Raw genomic sequence first — 21198 nt, forward strand, 5'->3', positions numbered from 1 at the left:
CAATGACCATGAACATCTGTTGAATCATTTTATGTCACTTTTGATTAAGCATTAGTTGGATGGGATTATACCACGATATGTATCTGTAATAATAAGTTATATTCAGTTATTCCCTTAATGTATACCTTTGGTTATTATATATTTAATTGTGCACTTGTGTATTTATATTAGTCTGCATTCTGTTTTTCCCCCTGTGGGCCGGCACTGGGACTGGTGTATAGCATGCCTTGAGTTTATCACTGTGCTGGGTCATTTCCCTTCTGTGTCCATGTGTGTGTGTGTGTGTGTGTCTATGTTTGTGGAGTGGTGTGAATTATGTTTATATATTTGACTGTATGGGATGAAATGTTTGTTCTGTTAAAATATATTAAGAAAAAAAAGATATCAGACTTTAGTTACAGCTTGGTTGAGCAGTTTAGTGTTTAAAGTAAGTAAGTGAACATAGCTTGGACAACTTAAAAAAAAATGTTAGTTCATTTTATTTCTCATCAATGTATACTCAGCACAACATCTTGACAGAAAAAAACAGAAATGTAGAAATTTTTGCAAATTTATGAAAAAAGAAAAACTGAAATATCATATGGTCAGAAAAGAGCCAAAGCTCGAAGGTCCCTCCGGTCTCCTGTTTGGGAACATTATTCTGGCTTTCCTGTTCCCCATCGGCGCGTGGATGAGTCCGAAAGTTGTGTGCCGACATTACGACATGAAATCGGCGGCTTTGTTTCAGCTAGCACGTCTAACATGCACGGCATCATCCGACTGTGAATGTTTCTTAGACGAGGAAGCAAGCAGTCTTTTCAGCCCAGAACGTCAACTTAAATAGCGAGATTTATCATATTGTAGCGTCTTGCAGAAACACGCCGTCAGACGTAGTTTATTAATTATCACATTTTATTAACCCAAGTACAACTGCTCGCGCTTTTCTTTCTCCGCTGCTCCACTAGCTGCCGTACGATAAATTCATGAACCTCGGAAACATCACAACCCAGCAACACGCAAATCCGACCACAACACAGATAACCCAATCCGTTACAATAGGCTGTTGAACATTCAAAGATTTCAATTCCTAAAAAGTGTATACAATTTCATAAATACTTTTTAAAGTTACTGTATTCTTTTCATCATAAAATGAGTTTTGATATAGTAAGCAATAATTGTAACTGTTATTGTATGTATTTTTTTTAATCACAAAAAGTGTAAACATGTACTGTAATCACAACTTGTCTTTAACTTGAATACTTAGGTGTGTCATAGGTTGTTGCTGCTGAGTGTTTGAAGATTTCAGTGTCTTAATAATTTACAAATTTAAGAGATTTTTATTGTTAGTGTATTTTTTATTCTGGTGTAATTTCTTAGAATATCACCAGAATGGTTCGCTTTTATTTATTTTTTTCTAAAAAAGGTACCATTTACTTGTCTTTTTTTCAAAATAAATATTTTTTTTAAAAAATCTGTTTTTTGTACCGAAAATATACCGAACCGAAGTTTCCCAAAAAACGAACCGAACCGAAATGTGATTTAGCGTACCGTTACACCCCTAGTTATAAGTATTCAGACCCTTTGCAGTGACCTTTATATTCAACTCACATTCTGGCCATTTCTTCTGATCCTCCATGAGATGGTTCTGCTCCTTTATTGGAGTCCAGCTGTGTTTAATTAAACTGACTGGACTTGAGTAGGCTGCAACTGGCTGGTGACCAATCCAGCCAAAATGAGCAATCGTGGGAAAGGGGCCTCGGTGAGGGAGGCAAAGAACCCAAAGATCACTGTGGCTGAGCTGCAGAAATGCAGTAGGGTGATGGGAGAAAGTTGCATCATTCCCAAGAAGACTCATGGCTGTACTAGCGCAAAAGGGGACTTCTACTCAATACTGAGGACAGGGTCTGAATACTTATTTATGACCATATAATATTTCAGTTTTAGTTTTTTAATAAATCTGCAAAGATGTCTACATTTCTGTCTTGTTTCTGTCGAGATGGGGTGCTACTGCTGAGTGTACATCAATAAGAAATAAAATGAACTTTTTTTATTTTGGCAAATGGCGGCAATGACACAGAAAGTGACATTTCAAGGCGTCTGAATACTTTCCATAAGCACTGTATGTATACACATACATGCACTATATATACACATACATATATATATATATATACACAGCTTTGTGCTGGTTGGGGGGTACTTTGCTGAAAAAATTCACAGGGGTTAGACAATTGAAAAAAGGTTGAGAACCACTGCTCTAAGGTAGAGGCAAGTCCCAGCCAATAATGATTCCACTCTTTTGGGATGCAAAATGACAGTTCTTAAGATAAATTTGGAGAGAGGAGGCCTATGACAATCATTTGGGTAGAATCATCCTCGTTAATATTTCATTCAAAATGGAAGTTTTAACAATAGTGGAGGAATCTTAAAGGCTAAGATGTTGCCATTTTTGGATTTCCTGGCCTGAATGTGCATCTACACTACCTTAGAGGATAAATACTGTACTTGGGTTTCCACACCAACACTCAGCTGAATGCTGTCAATTCAGTGCCATGAGAGTACAATGATCCGAATGAATGAGAATATTCACAGGCACTAGTCATTCATCGATCTTTTTGAATATTTTTTTATACAGCTCATTATGCTCTACATTGCTTTGCAGTTAACTCTCAAGGAAGATTCGTCTTACAATGTGCAACAATATTGAGCGCGTTGAAACTGAAGAACAAATTTTAAGCTACACGTATACAGTATAAGAAGAAGAACCGGCCATAGCAGAAGTCAGTGCCCTCCAGAAGGCCCCTGTGATTTACTCAGTCAATCATTTAGACTATCATCTTGGATAACTGACTCAAATGCTCATTGATCTGAATTATCTCCATATGAACCACAGCACTGTGTCCCTTGACCCATAACTTACCGTGAAAGATATCTCAATATCAAGCATATTACATGTCCGTGGACAGTAAATAGTGATCATCACTTCTGTAACCTTGTCTGTACAATTTTCCAGTTGTCCTCAACATAAATGGGGGCAATGATACAAATGTAGAGTACATACACTTGAAGAGAAAAAGGGATGTAAGAATGACTGTACCCGACTAAAAGTCACGTAGCATTTGCGTGTTCTTGCCTTTGAATGAAGGCAAAACAGGATAAGCCACAGTACTGGGAAAAGCACTAGAATGATATTAGAAATGGTTTATATGCATCATGCCAAACAGCAGAATGAATTTCACCCGTGGTTAAGAAGCAACAATTCTATAAATATTTAGTTTTTTTCAGGTGTGTTACACACCTTTACTGTATCTGAGATGTGTTATGTTTCCCCTGTATTAATTTGTTCACAGTGATTTTCCAAGTCCTATTTTTGGAAAGATCAAAATTAGATCAACCCTGATACTATCGGAAGCTTCTGTACTACTGTCAGCTGACTGGTTCATCAAACTTAGAAGTGCGTTATTAAGGCAAAGGTAGTACGATGAACGTGGCAAATTCCCTTTTTCCCCAATCAAAATAATACAGAAAACAATGTGTTAATAACACTCACAGTTATAAAGGATATGACTGTGCTGGTTCTGTAAACAGCAAGTAACAAGAAAAATCAAGTCATTTCGACTAGTCTTGCATGAGATTGAATACAACATACTTACTCACATAGTGGCCACGGGTTTAATTACTCAACTTCGGATACAAAACTCTATTAAGGGTAAGGCTGTGATTTGGGGGAAGGCCTTTATTTGCACAAATGCTTTTAGGTAATAATATTCTATACTTTGATGATTCCACAAACAAATAAGGACGCTTGATTAAAACAATAAACATTACAGTACTTTATAAATGTATTATATATTCCATAATTTATTGTATCGTTTTATATATGACAGCCTCGTACGGGATAAAATCGCTCTAAAAGCTCCCTGTCTAACGCCTTGTTAACTTTTTTTCTTCTCTCTCCAGTGAAGTGCGCTTTTTCCTTGTCAGGAGACATAAACTCATTCTTTTGTTTTTTTCCAATCCCTAATTCTTCCCTCCAGCAAATACTTTTTCTTTCAACTCCACTGTTAACTTCACGTCTAGGCACCCGTTCGAGTGGAGGCCACTACTTTAGGAAATGCCGATAGATTCATTAAAGTAAACAAAGCAGACTCATTTCAGAACTTATAATAAGTGTGTAGTCTTGATGGTCATCTTTCATTTGATCCATCATGGGCACATTTTTCCTCTGTCCTTGTGCTAAAGTCCCGAGCCTCCCCTCCTCTTCCGTCAGACATGTTGTTCAGTGTCAGTCAGGAACATCATCTTGCTCCCGAACCAGTAAAAATACATTAAGACTCTTGTTTTACACCCCCGTCATTACTCTCCTCCCCCTCCTTGACATACACCGTTATTCTGATGTACCATATTCCGTTCCATTACTTCTACCAATTGCATTTTTCCTCAACAAAGACAATTACTCTTTGTCTCAATCTCCTGTGTGAGTCGTACTCTGCCGTCCTCCCGTTCCACGTCTCTGTAGAGAAGAGATTTTTGGGCTTTCAGTCGACAGGCCAGTGACATGAAGATTGAGTCCACATTCTGACTCTCTCTTGGGTCCTTTGCGGATGTCTCGAAGAGCAGCATGTTGTGGGAGTCTGCAAACTTCAACGCCATGTTGGATGGCACCTGGGAAAGTGATTATTAGGACTCATTAGTTTATGTTCCTTATTTCCTTATCACTTGTCCTCATTAGGTTAACAGGTGAGCTGTGTAGCCTATCCCTGCTGACTTTGGGGGAGAGTTGGGGACACCCTTGACTGATCGCCAGGAAATCATAGGGCTAGATAGATCGACAGATAGACACAGCCATTAACACTCACATTCACACTTATGGGCAATTTAGTCTTCAGTTAACCTGCGATGCATGTTTTTTTTGTTTTTGTTTTTTGTAATGAGGTAGGAAGTAGGAAGAAGGTATTGCTAGTGCCAAGATTTAATTTATTTTTGTTTGTTTTTTTAGATATTGTTTTTAATGGATGAAACTCCGTCTGCTCAACTGCTGTTTTGATGTCAGTCGCATTGAACAGATTCATTCATGCTGTAAAGAGTTGTCATAGAAGAGGTCTGATATGTTGTCTGTAGACTGCAAGCAAGTTTAGACTCAATGAACCGTGCCAGTGCTGGTTCTGCACTCTTTGTTGCCCTCAATGTTTCAAGAGACAATCAAGCAACTGCTTCAAGATGTGAATAATCAAGTCAGAATTCGTAACAATTAATTGACTATTGAATTATTCTTCCCATTTTTATCTTCTGCCCTCTGTTGTAAGGAATGCTTAAGTCTACCGACCTGTACTTGGTCCACTAAGTCACACTTGTTCCCCACTAGGACTCGAGGCACTGATGCTGAAACTCGATGACCATTACACTCCTGCAATAAAATGAAACACTGGATTCAGTAAAATTAAAATGTCCAAGCAAATTCTAGGATATATATCAAGCATTAAACATAAAACGTCAACATCATTTAGGTCAACTAGTTGCAGATCGCACTGTGTACCAGTGAGCAAATTGGCTAAACTAAGTGGAACTAAGTGAAAATACTGATATGATATAGTACAGCTGCTGTGACAACATGAAATAAACCTTGAAATTGCGAAAATACTGATTATAAACTGTGTCTGGTAGAAAGGTTACAATGGGTTGTGTTGAGTATTGAATTACCGGTAATTGAATTTGCTGACATAAAATGTAGGTGAAAATGTGTGGCTTTAAAAAGCTACCATGGCAATCTTCTGTCAGCTATATTTCAACAGGAATTACAGAAAGAACAATCTCAGACAATTAAAAATAGATTTTGGCACGTTTCTAAAAACACATTTTCCCCCATTCTACCTTGTGTCAAAATGACATCTGTTGTTTTGAGTTATTGGCATGTCAGCAATGAGAACGTGAACGTCCAAACGACACAGCCTAGTAGTTGATATGGAGATAATACTGGAAACTTGAGAGATGAGGATAACGGCCGTGAACACACAATACTCGTGATTTAACTCACCTCTATCCATGTTTGCAGATTGCGAAAGGAAGCCATTTTGGTGACATCATAAACAAAGACAACTGCATGGACGTTACGGTAGTAGTGTTCTACCATGGATTTACGAAATCGCTCCTGGCCAGCTGTGTCCCATACCTGCACCTGAAGATGAGATGAATCATTTTTTAAATAAGTATACCAAACGATTAATGTGTGGTTTCCAAAATAGCCAGTCTTATTATTTATTATCCAAAACGACATGTATAGTATTAGCAATGTAAATTTTGGTTGCAATATATATATATCCATCCATTATCGATACAGCTTATCCTCACAAGGGTCGCGGGGCGTGCTGGAGCCTATCCCAGCTGTCTTCGGGCAGTAGGCGGGGGACATCCCAAATTGGTTGCCAGCTAATCGCAGGGCACACAGAGACAAACATTCGCACTCACAATCACACCTAGGGGCAATTTAGAGTGTCCAATCAACTTACCATGCATGTTTTTGGAATGTGGGAGGAATCGTCGACCACCGTGCCGCCTTGCAATGTAGTTTGAGTATCCGATAACGCGTTGCATAATGTGTTCTCGAGCTTCAATACAAACCCTATGAAGTCTCTTAACATAGTGCAAAGCTTGGTAGTGTTCCATTTATGTCAACTTTTCAAAATCAAAAGCATCAGCAGGACTGAAGGTACCAACTGTGTCTACCTTGGCAGGGGTGTAATTGATTCTGTAGCTTAGGTTTAATCACTCAAGTGGGTTATATATAGAAGAATTGATGCCCATTTCAGGTATTTCTAATGCCAAGGTTAACATTTCATTTACCGTATCCATCTATCCATTTGCAGTAATTCTAACACTGTTCAGGGTCACGGGGAGCTGGATCCTATTCCAGCCTGACTACAGGCAAAAGGCAGACTGGACCTGACCTGACCTGTACTTGTCACCAGTCAATCACAGGTAAGGCAGCTTAATTTATGTAGCACATTTCATACACAAGGAAATTCAATGTGCTTCACACAAGCAAATACACAGCACCCAAAAGTATTTACAAACACAACAGCTAAGGAAATTCAGAAGTAAAGCAAAAAAACAAAAGTAGTTCACCAAATTTACTAAAAGAACGTACAATGACTTTTCAACACATTGACATAAAACATTTACCAGTAAGACATTTTAAAAGTAAAGAAATAAAGAAAAAAGGGTTTCTAAAATGACTAAAAGAAAAAATATATATCTATATAAAAAATATTGGAGTACCTTGATCAAAGGTATTGGTGGGGAAAGCAAACGTTTTTAAGATGGACTTAAAGCATTTACACTCGGGGCTGACTTCACTTCTGTTGGAAGCTTATTCCATTTGCATGTAGCATAACAAGCAAATGCAGCTTCATCATGTTTACTTTTAGCTCTGGGCTCCACTAATTGACCAAAGTCTGCAGATGTCGGAGCCCTACAGGGTTTATAGTCGATCAGCATTTCTTTGATGTATTCAGGACCCAAACCATTCAGTGATTTATCGACCAGTAGTAGTAGTAGAATTCTAAACTCTATTCTACAGCCAATGTAAAGCCTTCAGGACTAGAGTAATGAGTTACCATCGCTTTCTTTTGGTCAGCTGCAGAGTTTTGAATTTGCAGGGCAAATATAGAGACGGACAACTTTTAACCCCAGCAACAAATGTGAAGTGCACCCACGCTACTTGCACTCAAGTCGTGCGAGTATACCACAACGACACCATTGAATTTATACATCGAATTTAAAATGTCATTTCTTGTACTAATTTCAAACCCTTGAGGGATCGAAATAAATATGAATAACCATGCATTTTCTGGACCGCTTATTCCAGCTGTCATTGGCCGAGAGACGAGAGGTACACACCGAACTGGTTGCCAACCAAAAAGCAGGGTACAAATAGATCAACAACCATTCACACCTATGGAGAGGTGGAGTGTTCAATTCACCTACGATGCACGTTTTTGGGATGTGGGAGGAAACCAGAGAAAACCTACGCAAGCACTAAAGAACATGCAAACGCAACACAGGAATGCCGGAACCCGAATTCAAACCCACGACCTCTGCACTGTGAGGTCGATTTGCTTCCCACTCATGCACCACGCAGCCACTTCAGAGACTCACTCAGAGACAAATTAAGAAATGTTTTCAAAGAACCTTTGACAGAACTTGGTAAAACGGATTTTCATCATGTACAGCAATTGCCTGGAAAGAACTTCAAGCCACATTAAATCTGCAGTCACGCCCACCATTCACTACTTCTAAAAAAAATTTTAAATCAACAAAGACTGAACAATGCAACTGTTTTTTTTTTAAGCTGATATCCCAATTTCATAAAAAAATGTTTTTGATGTATTTATTTATTTTTGGTCTGTTATGTACAGTATTTCATGCTGGCGGCACGGTGGACGACTGGTTAGCACGTCCGCCTCACAGTTCAGGGGTCGTGGGTTTGATTCCGGCCCCGGCCTTTCAGTGTGGAGTTTGCATGTTCTCCCCGTGCCTGCGTGGGTTTTCCCTGGGTTCCCAAAAAACATGCATGGTAGGTTAATTGATCTCTCTAGATTGCCCCTAGGTGTTAATGTTTGTTTGTCTCTGTGTGCCCTGCGATTGGCTGGCAACCAGTTCAGGGTGTCCCCCGCCTACTGCCCGATGACAGCTGGGATAGGCTTCAGCACGCCCACGCCCCTTGTGAGGAGAAGCGGTTAGGATAATGGATGGATGGATGGATTTCATGCCTGTGTAATGTCTACCGCTCTAATGTGGTGTGTGTAGTTGTAGTAGTTGTCTCATGTCTGTTGTGAGCTTTCCTGGTTAAATTTAAAAAAAAAAATGCTGACAAAAATATTTGTCACACACCATTCAAAAGGACAAAGCCAGCTATTTATTATTTGCGTATGACTACTGCTCATACGATCAAACCCAATTTATATACAGTGAGGGATTGAGGTAAATGTTTGTCGTGAAAATTGAAGATCTGATTAAGATTTCATAGTAATTGCACTGAAAGCAAGACGACTCAAAACCATGAATATCCTCATATTTTTTTCCCAATCAGGGCTTAGTAACCATTTAAAACATGTTTCGTTGTATAAAATAGTACGATAAAAAGACATTGTTGAACCATTAGAATGTAATCTTGTCAGTGAGCAACTACTGGCCATCACCATTCTTCCTCCACCCTCCATTTAGTGCTACATCTATTTTTATTCTACCTCTTTTTTTTTTTCCACTGTAGTTTCTGAAATATGTTGTTTTGTGATATGCAGCAAATGACAGATAAACATCAGTTCTGTTCCTTCGAGTTGTGTTTGCCAACTTTTTTTTTTAGACTGATGTTTAATCAATGTTGGTTCAACATTTTGTCAGCATTGAAGTTTGTGATTCAAAGCTGGTGTTGAATCTACGTTGTAATTTGGTTGAATTAAAAAATTTGAAAGGTCAATCTTTAATTAATGTTGAATCTGTGTAGGGCAAACCCTTCCCTATTTTTCGACTTCAGCGGAGGGAGGTGGGAAGGGGGCATCTTCTGAGGCGGACAGGCCTTTTTCAACCGCAAAAAGTGTGTGTACTGTATCTCACTCTCACTCTCACTCGCTCTCGCTCTCCATATATAATTTTTTTTTAACCACTTTTCTCTGACTGATTTTTTTGTTGTTGCCCTGAGCACACTGGTGTTGGTCCTGTTTCATGAAACATTTTCAGTCCTTAGCCTTAGCAGTATTTTGATCTCTTCTAATATATTTTTGAATATTAAACATGTTTTCTGTCATAGGTTTTTCATACATTTGGGTAAGAGAAAAGCTAACATTTTGTAGTGGACTAAGCCAATGTTTTTGTTACAGCGGGGCGGCATGGCTCAGTGGTAGAGTGGTCGTTTCCCAGCCCGGAGGTTGTGGGATCAATCCCCAGCCATTGTGACCATGTGGAAGTATCCTTGAGCAAGATACTGAACTTGCTCCTGATGCTGTGTCATCAGTAGGTAGATGAGGTACAGTGTAAAGCGCTCTGAGTACAGAAGGTAAAAAAGCACTCCATAAGTGACAGCCCATTCACCATTTACAGTATTTTAATTCCAATTTAGATGATGGTTGAATCAACGTTGATGTTATGTGATATATGGTTGAATAGCAAACATTGACCCAACATTTTATCAACCTTGCGTTTCTGTATAATTTCTACTTTAGGTTTCAACGTAGATTCAACACTTAAGCCGAACCATATTTCAACATTGATTCACCCATATTTTGCTATCTGGGAGGTTGATTGGACCTCCTTCCATCTAATGGAAGAGCATTTAATTGTTTTTCCTGTCACCATACTTCACTGGCATAGACAGATTAACAAATATATATTCATGAATGATACTATGTTGTTATTTGAGCTTGTGAAATGTTATTTTTTTGGACAAATTAAGTGAAATTGCATAATCTCCCGCAGCACACACTGATGATCAAATCCGTAGTAACCTGGGTGGGATCCACTGCCTTAGAGTGTGTTGTTAAAATACAGATCCCTCATATAAGTGCTCAACGGTATTTCCATTTTTATTTTATCGAGCGACCTCAACTCGTAAAGGGATCATTGATTGGGCTGAACATTGGCACTTATGTAAAAGGTCTGTATGTAAAAATAATGTCAGCACTAATATACAGCACCCTGAAGAACTCAGTTGTGATTTGATTTGTGTGTTTTTATGACTGCATTCAGCACATCTTAATGACGCCCATTATTTATGGGCAGAGAACGTCATTGAAGGAAGGAAGGAAGCATTGTAACATTGTTCCCTGGTTTGCTTTGTCACGTTCTGTTGTCACCTAGTATCTGAAAAGGGTGACCAACCATCACCAAAATTCAAACGCACAGTTCTACTCATGTTCACTTAAACCTGTGAAAATATGAAAGCCATCGGCACAATATTACGGATTTTATTGACATTAAATATGAGCTCCGATGAGGAAAAACATTACCACCTCCACAAAATCGAAAATATTGTGCCAATCATTTTTATATTTCTACAAGTTGAAGTGGACAATAGAAGGAATGTGCATATGAATTTTGGTGGTGATTGGTCAGAGTTTTTAAACATTTAGCGCCGCTAGAGATCTTTTAGACTCCATCAGCAAGCAGCTAGCTCCCGCAGCTAATTGGCTAACACCAATGCAGCTGTCGTGGCAGCAGTTAGCGTTGAGCTGTTGAGGTTAGCAGGATGAAATTGGCTTTTTACCGGCCTATCGTGCTGAGCAGAAAGGGGCGTTTTGGGCAGTTTGAGTACGTACCGGTAGTTATTTACTGACTTCTCCAAAACAATTGATCAATTGAAAATGCAAGCTAATATCATTGTCTTGATCAAATAATGCATAAACAGAGTTTGTGTGTGGAAAACGGGCCATCCTCGCTACAGTGTTCCTTTAAGACTTAAACTTTTATCAAATACACTGAAATGTAATTTTTTTAAAATAAGACTTTGGCACAATATAGTGCGTCTCATTTTATTTACAAGAAACCACCTCGCCTGAGGAAACGAACCAATCAGAAACACAAAGCATGACTGACACAGTGTCAATTATTTGTTGTGCACTCACAGGTATGTTCATAACAGGCACACCCCCACGGCCTCGCGCTGACCTGTTACCTTGTTACACCAGAAAATACACCTGATGGAGAGCTTTCATTTTTCACGCAGTTTCAGTGATTAAGACAAGGTGACCTAATAGAATAGTGAGTGTGTTTTTGTGAGTCAGCAGCATTAGGGGGCTAGTGGGGGGTTAACACACAGAAGAAAGTGGTCAGCTGAGACCAAAAAAGGGGGATGGGAGCATATTATGCACGTGTGTGGCTTTATTGCCACTACTAACCACACTCACCGGCCAACTGCAAATGGGGAGGTATATTGGACCTTGTGTGTTATAACATAATAAGATTGAATAAAAATATAACCAATAATTGTAGGAACTTTATATAAGCACTAATAAGATGGACCTAATCAAGTTTGCAGTATCAAATGGGCCTTAGTCATCAAGCTCAAGGTGGCTAAAATTTCATTTCCTGTACTGTTGGCTTTCCTGTACATGTGATGAAAATGGTACGATTATCAAAGAAATTACACGTGAGGCTTGATTTAAATAATTAAATTGCAGAGTTGTAAGTTTCCATTTCTACAATTATGATTACTTTCATGATTGTTTTCTCTTCCTTTACAAAATTCAGAGTTCTTTCATACGAGAGTAATGCAGCACTGCAGCCTGCCAGCATTTTGAAATTGGTAACGCCAAGTGACTGCTATGCTTCATGTACAATAGTTGGCGCTATGTACCATAAAATATTGTCATCTACCCAATTTAGCTAAGAAGAGATGTGATTTTTTTCATAATCGTTTAATATGTCGATCATTTTTTTCTTTCGATGAATTGGATTAAAAAAAAAACTGTTGTGACTGTGTTTAGGGTTGGGTCGTTGATCTTTTCAGTTGCCATGCATGCTGCTATGGTACTTTATTATGTGTCCTTTTTATGTAATATAGGATTGGGCATGGTCATGATGTCTCACAGTATTTAAGGTCGAGTTGCTCAGTGACCAGTTGCCAGAACGCCAAGATTTCTTTGATGCTTTCTGCATCCAGCCCTGCTTTGTGTTGTTACTTGGTATTTTTGTGTTCTGCATCCAGCCTGACTCTCTTTAGTTCACAACATGTCAGAAAACAGACAAAAATCATCATTCTTTTCCAAAGTAGGCAGATGTTTTCAAATGTCTTATTTTGATTAAACACAAAGATAATGTCTTTGCTTTCATGGTAGACAACAGAAATCTGAGAACATTTATTGTTGAAAAGCTGAAATTTCAAATTTGGACAATTTTAAGTTAAACAGTCTCTAAACAATGTCTCTAAACGATTAATCAATTAGCAAACTGGTTGATTAATTTGATAATCGATTAGTTGTCAATCGATTAATTGATCAATTTTCACACCTCTAATTACTTCCATATGGTGTTAATTAGCTAAAGAATTTGAATATTAACTGAACATGTTAGGGCGGCATGGTGGACGACTGGTTAGCACGTCCGCCTCACAGTTCAGAGGTCGTGGGTTCGATCCCGGCCCCGGCCTCCCTGTGTGGAGTTTGCATGTTCTCCCCGTGCCTGCGTGGGTTTTCTCCGGGTACTCCGGTTTCCTCCCACATTACAAAAGCATGCATGGTAAGTTGATTGGACTCTCTAAATTGCCCCTAGGTGTGATTGTGAGTGCGGATGTTTGTCTCTGTGTGCCCTGCGATTGGCTGGCAACCAATTCAGGGTGTCCCCCGCCTACTGCCCGAAGACAGCTGGGATAGGCTCCAGCACGCCCCGCGACCCTTGTGAGGAGAAGCGGTATCGATAATGGATGGATGGATGAACGTGTTAGTGACAACTGGCATGTTTTTTGCGATGGTGTGGGGGGGATTTATTTCCTTATTTTTATGTGTTTTATTTGTTGTTTATGTACACAGTGACACAATGTGAAGGAAATTGCACAACAGAAGATATGTCAACATATGTTATACATTAATCATATGTATATTTCACCTCAAGTGCTTTAGCATTACAAACCTTGTTTTATTAAAACATAGGCTAAGTCAAAGATTTTGACCAAAAGATGATGCAAAAAAATCATGTTTTTGATAACACAATGGTGGAAATATATAATTAATTCATTCATGAATGAAGAAACCCAGGCATGAGTATAAAGAGATGGCGGACTGAACAACTCAAATTTTGTTCAATATAAAGATGGATGTTGATTGTTGATTAAGTGTTTCCAAGTTGTTGTTTTAAGTACAAAATTGATCCTGAAGATGATGTTGTCTTAATTATCTTAACCACAGAGGCAGCTATTTATTTATTAACCAAGTCCAAAATGATTGGTATCGATTTATAATACCAATTTGGGCGTGAACAGTGAACAGTCACTATTGACTTAGACAAAGAAGACACCTGATAAAAATATCAATAATATCTTAAATCGGTGAGTGATAGAGTAGATTTGGCATTTTCTGTTGAATTAAAAGACTATAGGCCTGGTCCACTGGAGGTGGAAGATGTGGATAAGAGGGAGGGGACAAGGAAACACCTCCGAGTCACATCCAGACAAGCTTCAATGTTACCTTGATCGTTTCTCCTTCAATTTCCACCGCCTTCTCCCTGAAGTCCACGCCGATGGTGGCCTCGGTTTTGTCAGGAAAGCTCCCGCCGGTGAAGCGGAAGGTGAGACACGTCTTCCCCACGTTGGAGTCCCCGATAACGATTATCTTAAAGATCCGCGTCTGGATGCTCAGTTCTAGGGAGGAGGTGCTCAGGTCCACGGAGGATGTGAAGCTGACGCCAGCGTCGTTGCTGCTGCTGGCTCGACTCCGGCTTCTGTAAACATCCATGGAGGATGTCAGGATGGTGACATTGTCGTCTGCTCGGCTCGGCCGAGTTGCTCTCCTTCCTCGGCTCTCCTCCTCCGGGGAATCGTTGGTCATTATGCCGGAGGAGGCGATACAAAAATCGGGATGCGTGAGTGGAGAGTAGAGATGGGCGACTGGGTGGATGGAGGGAAGGGAAGGGGAACGGAAGAGAACGGAGGAAAGAAGGAGGTGCCCTACCAGCGAGATTCTCTGTCAGCTAGGGGGAAACATTTAAAAACACACGAGCGCGAGAGCACTTTAGGGGCAAAACCAGCGGTATTCAGCATTTTACAATACGCTTAATAGTAAAAAATTAGAATGTACTATCATATGTTCATTGGTCACTTTACTGCTGATACTATCAAACGAAATCATGCAGCCAGCAGTAGGTGTATAGCCTAAATACGCAAATGTGCTTTTACATAATTTGTAAAATGTTATAATAAATAATTTGTAAACATTTGTAAAAAATGAAATTAAAAAATGTACTTCATTTGGGTAAAAAAAAGGGGGGGGGGCCGGGGGGCTATGTTAAGGTAATCACGCGCACCAAAAACACTTTCATGTGCATTAGGTGCAGAACCGCACTATCACACATGATAGTTTTTTCTAATCATTCTTCCCTTTCATGCAGCTCACAAAATGTGAAAACAACCTAAAACACTTCTTATTTACAATATACAGGAAACTACTACCACAAAATAAAAACATGTAAACCTATCTATGACAGTGCATAATGGCACATGCTGCTCTTAATAATTTGTCCAGTGAGTGTATAGAAGTAGGCCCCGCAGCGCTTTCTTTTACGTGACTTAAAATCAAATCAAATATGTTTATGCACTATGCATTTGAATTATTGATGGATTTTTTACTCTTTAGCCAGGTAGTCTGAAAAAGTGTGAATGTGCAGAGTTCTCACACAAGTCATGTGATCTGATCTGATTAGCTGCGTATCATCACATTCCATGAAGCAACACGGCCTTAATGCACAGGATTGCTGTGTTGTCACATTCCAGACCTGATTAAGACAGTGATTTCTAATTCAGTACACTCCACTATGAGAAAATACAGTTGATTAAAACTGCACCGTACACGGTCAAAGGGTATACAGTAATGAAAATACTTACATCTCTTTCAGATATACTGGTGACAGAATAAACAACCAGTCTGCACCTCAAAAAGTCAACAAGAAATGGAAAACATACAAGTACATTCAACCTTATTTATTTTTTTTGTAAATGATTATAGTCAAATATCAAATGTGAAAGATAGCTGCCTATGTCCACTGATTTCAATCGGAGTTTTCAGTGTTAAGTTAAATGATTTAATGATGACCTACAGACCTTTATCTTATATTTCATTAAATCCCTCATGTTATGCATACCTTACATATTTTTTTTAAATGTCCAAAATGCAGAATGTAATTTGAAAGTAAATGCTGTTATAAGACAGCAAATCTGTGTCATTCAGCATTTACAAAAATGTAGACCTAAAAGAAATGTTGGCAGACATTTAAGCCGCTTTGCCTCCATTCTAACACACACTTGGATTCAATACCAAACACACACTGCCAAATAGTGTCCCCTCCTTTTTTGTTGAGATGGCACTGTCTTTGTTATACACACACACACATGCGATTTGTGAACAATCCCTCAGACAGACAGAATCTCTTCTGCACAGACTCTTTCTTTCTCAAAGCGACAAACATAATCTCCTTGTAACACACACGCACAGCAAACACACACACAAGCTGTGAAGAACAGTCCTAACATTTTTGTCTAACAAAGCTCCCTTCTTCTTTGATCAAAGACTTATTTGTCTGGAAGCAAGACACAGGGAGACATTCACATTCTGGTGAAAACTAACAGTGAAATTGAATACACATCTGGTACAACACGTCATTTGGATTTATTCAGCTCTCTTATTGAAAACACTTAGTGGTTAAAAAATTAGAATAAAATAAAGTGCTAAAAAGCTATTATTGCTCTACACAATAATAAGTGAAATTTATTTTTTACTGATTTAGTGTGAAATCAAGACAACTGAAATAGTTTTAAAACAATAATAATACAATTAAAAAAACAATAATAATAAAATGTGATATTATGTTGAAAGTAATTTCGTTTCTAAAGCATCAGACAAATACTATTTGAAATCATAAATATATGATGTATGATAAACATTAACATTGTATAAAGTCAATGATACAGGTCTCACTGTTAATTATTTTTTCAGTTTAACAACATTTAACAATCAAATATGTGGACTTAAAAACAGTTTGGGAGTTGAACCATAAACATTAACCTCTAAGTGGTGCTAAAGGAGAGGAGAAGACATACTACTGTAGAACTCTTTGTAGGACCAACTGATTGATTGTTGTATCATCCACGAGCAAATAGGTGTAAAACTGCAAATTTGGCTGAAGTGATGTTTTGTAAATGAGAGTAATACAAAGTAAAGTAACAAGATAATAGCTGAGGGCATGGCCGTCTTGAAATCTAACAGAAATCCATCTGCCTGTGAATGAGAGAACTTCTCTATGCAGCAATAATGCCCCTCAAACACATTTAATAGAATTTAAGAGATATTGCAGTCTACGTCATCATGACTTCATTGGAAACAATGAATATAGCTAACATACACAGCCTAATTCCAATGAAGTTGGGACGTTGTGTAAATTGTAAATAAAAACAGAATACAATTATCTGCACATCCTTTTCAACCTGTATTCAATTGAATACACTACAAAGACAAGATGTTTAATTTTCAGAGCTTCAGACTGATGAACATTGCTGTTGGGGTATTTTTTGCAAGTAGTCTCTCATTTTGAATTTGATGCCTGTAACAGGCTGGGCCGAGGTTCACCACTTTGTGAACAACTACGTGAGTAAATAGTCCAGAGGTGAGCATTCCGCCAGACTAGCGGATGGTCCGTCACCATTCCCGTCAGCATTTTCGGCCGACCCGAGTGGTTCCCACCAGTCCGTCCCTCGTCGGTGACAGCCAATCAGCGTCGAGAACGTAATTTCCACATCACATACAGGCACCGCACAAGCCGACACGCAGCCCAATAAAGAAAAAAATAAAAATAAAAACAACAGACACACACAGTGTGGTGATTGATAACATCAAAACAACATGGGACACCTGTCATTGAGGTCTGTAGGACTGAAAGGTATGAACACTGTTTCTTTTTTATTTGTTCTGTATTTGTCTGTGTGTCAAGTATGTAGCACCCGCGGATGACATAGTACCGGTAAGTCCATTCTCGGCACCGTTTGGCTGTCACCGACAAAGCTCGCCTGCGGACTCACCGGACTGACGATGCCCACCTCTGAAATAGTTCTTGCCATGCGGGCCCAGGAACACTTCAGAAAAATGAGTTTACCAAGTTTGTCGCGTTGATTTTCCGTCAGGGTCCGTTCAAGGTTGCTAACAAATTTTCTTGTCGCACGGAAATTTTGAACATGTTCAAAATTTTTCATAATTCAACAACTACGCTCGCAAACAATGTTCTGTCTACTTTTCCACCCGTCTGAGCATTCACACAAACTCCGTGAGCATTCATTGGACCACGATGAGCAACATCAGACGTGCACACGGTGACTAAACCAGTACCACACCTGTTCAAAACCTGAGATCATAACAGGTTACAATGATGTATGTTCCATTAAAAAAAAAAAAAAAAAATCAAAACGACCTGTACAGAATATCAAACAACATATCGTTAAAAAAAAGCAGCCCTAATTTATTTCAGCAAACAGGTCTCATTGTCCATTCATAAATCATGGAAAACACGTCATTTGATAAAACAAACACTTCTAGTCACCTGACCTCTGAAACCCGCCAAAGAGCCTCTTTTAAGGCTGTAAACTTCGCCCATGTTTAGACTTCCTGAATGGAGCAGTCTGCATGTCGCCTCATTGTCTCATCAGTGGTGAATGTGAATTTGTAGATTAAACAGGTTTGGAAGTGAAGGAAAGAGTGTAAAAAATTAAACTGGGGGAAGAAGTGAAGGAACAAGTGTAAAAATGTCATTTGTGCACGCCAGCGTCATCATGTGCGCTGAGAGGGTGAGAAAAGTGGGCTATTGCTCAAGCGCGTATTGTAGGGGGTACATCGTTTCCAAACCTTCGCCGCTCAGTGCGATTTGGGTTTGGATCTACAAATGCAAGTTAAAACCCTACCATGCAAAACATATATCAACAACACCCAGAAACACCACCGTGTGCTGTGGTCTGATTAGTCCACATTTCAATTTGTTTTTGGAAATAATTGAATGATTGAGACCTGTTTCCTGAAAGTATGACAGTGGAGATCCCTGACTGTTGAGCAGCTGAAGTTGTATATCAAGCAAGAATGGGGAAATAATTCCACCTACAAAGCTTTAACAATTAGTGTCCTCAGTTCACTAGCACTTATTGAGTGTTGTTAAAAGGAATGGTGATGTAATATCGTGATAAACATGTCCCTGTCACAGTTTTTTTTGGAATGTTTTGTAGCCATCAAATCCAAAACGAGTGAATATTTGCAAAAAACAACGTATTATCAGTTTGACTATTAAATACCGGATACTTTAATTCTTTATAGGGCAGTCAACTGAATATACAGTAGGTTGAAAAGAATTTTCAAATAATTTTATTCTGTATTTATTTTTTTACATTTTACACAATGTCCCAAATTCAATGGAATTGGTGTTGGGTGTATCGATTTTTGTGCAAAAGTCATGGGCAACCACTGGTTTTGTTCTTTTAATTACCTTTTCACAATAGTAATTTTGACATAATAAGACAAACAGGACAAATAAAGAAGAAAAAAAAATCAACCAAACTTTTTTGTTTTGTTTTGAGGATGGGCCATGGAAGAATTCAGCACAGGAATACTATGTAGGAACTATTTTTTACCATTTGAGGTAGTATGTCATCAAGGGAATGGCTGATGCTCCAGAATTAGAAGGGCACAGACAATATTTTATCCTCCAGAGTCCAAGACATAGCTTGCTAACTGACCATTAGATAGATTAAAAAAAACACAAATATGATGCTCCATTACGTTTTGTCCTTTCATTAAGAGTTCTGCACTGTAAAAAAAGTCATTGCTCACAAAATATAGATTGGAAATTTCATACTTGTCAACCCCGGGCTGTGCTGAATCTTACAAAAGTTATAATTTGCCCGTACATTTCTGTATATAATCTTAGCCATTATCTATTTTTAATCTTACACAGTATTTATCACTCAGCGGGAGAGGTGGGGGAAACGGAACGGATATTTCTATATTGAATCTTACACATTGTTTATCGCTCGGGGGGAGTTGGGGCATACTTTGCTCGTGAACGTCAGCCGAAGTTTGCAGTCGGAATCGCTAACGGATGCTCCGGATTAGAGCCGAAAAGGGCAAAACGAGATTGGTTTTACAAAAAACGAGTTTTTAATTTTTTTTTTTCCGTACAAAAATTGTTATACACAATTTGAAATGATCAAAAAACGCAGAAAATACGGGTAAAACATACAAGTTGACAGGTATGAAATTTAAACACCCATACATAAACTATCTTACTTGGCCCCCTACACACTACTGTAACTTTGTGCTGCTGCGAAAAACATTTGACTCTAAAAGCCTCTTTATATTTTGGCGTACGCACGGGTGACAGCAGTCGCATTGCATCACGTGACTGACGCGTTGTGCTGCGCGGTACGTCTGCAATACATGCGGGGCACATGTCACAAATTGTTGCTGCACGTAGAATGCAGCGCACATACTCCCTCATGATTGGTCCATTTAGTCACATGCTGCGGTGTCATACTCAGCTTTCCCCGGCTAGGTTTTTTTAGTATTTATATTTTTTTATTTATTTGTCACCACATAGGAGAGTAGGATCCACAACATGCAGCCTGTTGCTGATGCTGATGCTGATGCTGCTGCTGCTGCGAAGCAACCTAGCTAGCCGGAGTGGGTGGTGTGGTGTTGATTGATTTCGCAATACAATTATATGTATCATCTAATCCTCTAGGTCCCTTTGTTCTAGCAGGCAAGATTGCCATCGTCGCTGTCGCTTTGTTAGCTGCTCTGCAAAGTAAAAACGCTGACCAGAATTGGCCAGAAAAGGCAGAGGAAATTCCACCTTGCGGGGTCCTAGCTAACATAAGCCGTGGCGACAACCTCCAACAATGCGCTTGGGTTGCCCACGAGTATAAAGGAAAACTGCGCGTGGGATCGCAGCAGTGAGTATAAAGAAGCCTTAAGGAAAATATTGATGTATTGAAGGGAGTGTCCATTGCAAGCACATTGGATGAAAACACTATGGATGGCTGCGACATATTAGAAATTATGCAGCTTTTTTTTTCTTCAGTCTGCACCTAGGGCACAGCTCATTAATATTGGGGCACGTGCCCCAGTTAAAGGGGTCTGGCAATGCCACTGGGCATGACTTGGAAAGGTCATGCATGAAAGTCCTCCAAGTTTGCTTAATTAAAGCATTTCTTCAAGGAAGAGTGCGGCAAAATATTGCCACACAAATGTGAAAGACTTATTGCCAGTTATAGGAAACACTATTTCAGTTGTGGCTGCTAAGGGTGGCCAAACCGGTGATTAGGTTTAGGCGTCAAGTACTTTTTCACATAGGGCCAGGGATCTTTGAGTAGTTGTTTTTTATTTTTAAAACATAAAATCACCATTTAAAAGCTGCATCTTATGTTTACTTAGATTATCTTTGTTTGATATTTACATTTGTTTGACAACTTTAATCATTCACGCGGGAAAA

The 21198-nt window shown here is 39.0% G+C and overlaps 1 protein-coding gene across 1 annotated transcript; it reads right to left on the minus strand.

The window, feature by feature from the left end:
- Window positions 1–414: 414 nt before the first annotated feature.
- Window positions 415–14603, minus strand: rab33a (RAB33A, member RAS oncogene family). The gene is made up of 4 exons (XM_086023430.1): window positions 14151–14603; window positions 6014–6154; window positions 5306–5386; window positions 415–4644 (listed from the first exon to the last, which is right to left on the minus strand). Exons 1-4 carry the CDS (start codon window positions 14508–14510, stop codon window positions 4420–4422), a joined length of 807 nt encoding a protein of 268 aa, XP_085879556.1. The 5' UTR covers window positions 14511–14603; the 3' UTR covers window positions 415–4419.
- Between the last annotated feature and the right edge of the window lie 6595 nt (window positions 14604–21198).

The sequence above is a fragment of the Filicampus tigris genome, chromosome 2, assembly GCF_054856515.1.
Source record: "Filicampus tigris isolate MCC_2025a chromosome 2, RoL_Ftig_1.0, whole genome shotgun sequence".
NCBI classification, from domain to species: domain Eukaryota; kingdom Metazoa; phylum Chordata; class Actinopteri; order Syngnathiformes; family Syngnathidae; genus Filicampus; species Filicampus tigris.

Excerpts from the sequence above, each read along its gene's own strand:
- rab33a (XM_086023430.1), bottom strand. The coding sequence starts at position 14,510 with ATGACCAACGATTCCCCGGAGGAGGAGAGCCGAGGAAGGAGAGCAACT. Across the intron at positions 5,387-6,013 it reads ATCTGCAAACATGGATAGAG|GAGTGTAATGGTCATCGAGT; the intron begins GTGAGTTAAATC and ends ATTTTATTGCAG. Across the intron at positions 4,645-5,305 it reads ACTTAGTGGACCAAGTACAG|GTGCCATCCAACATGGCGTT; the intron begins GTCGGTAGACTT and ends TCACTTTCCCAG.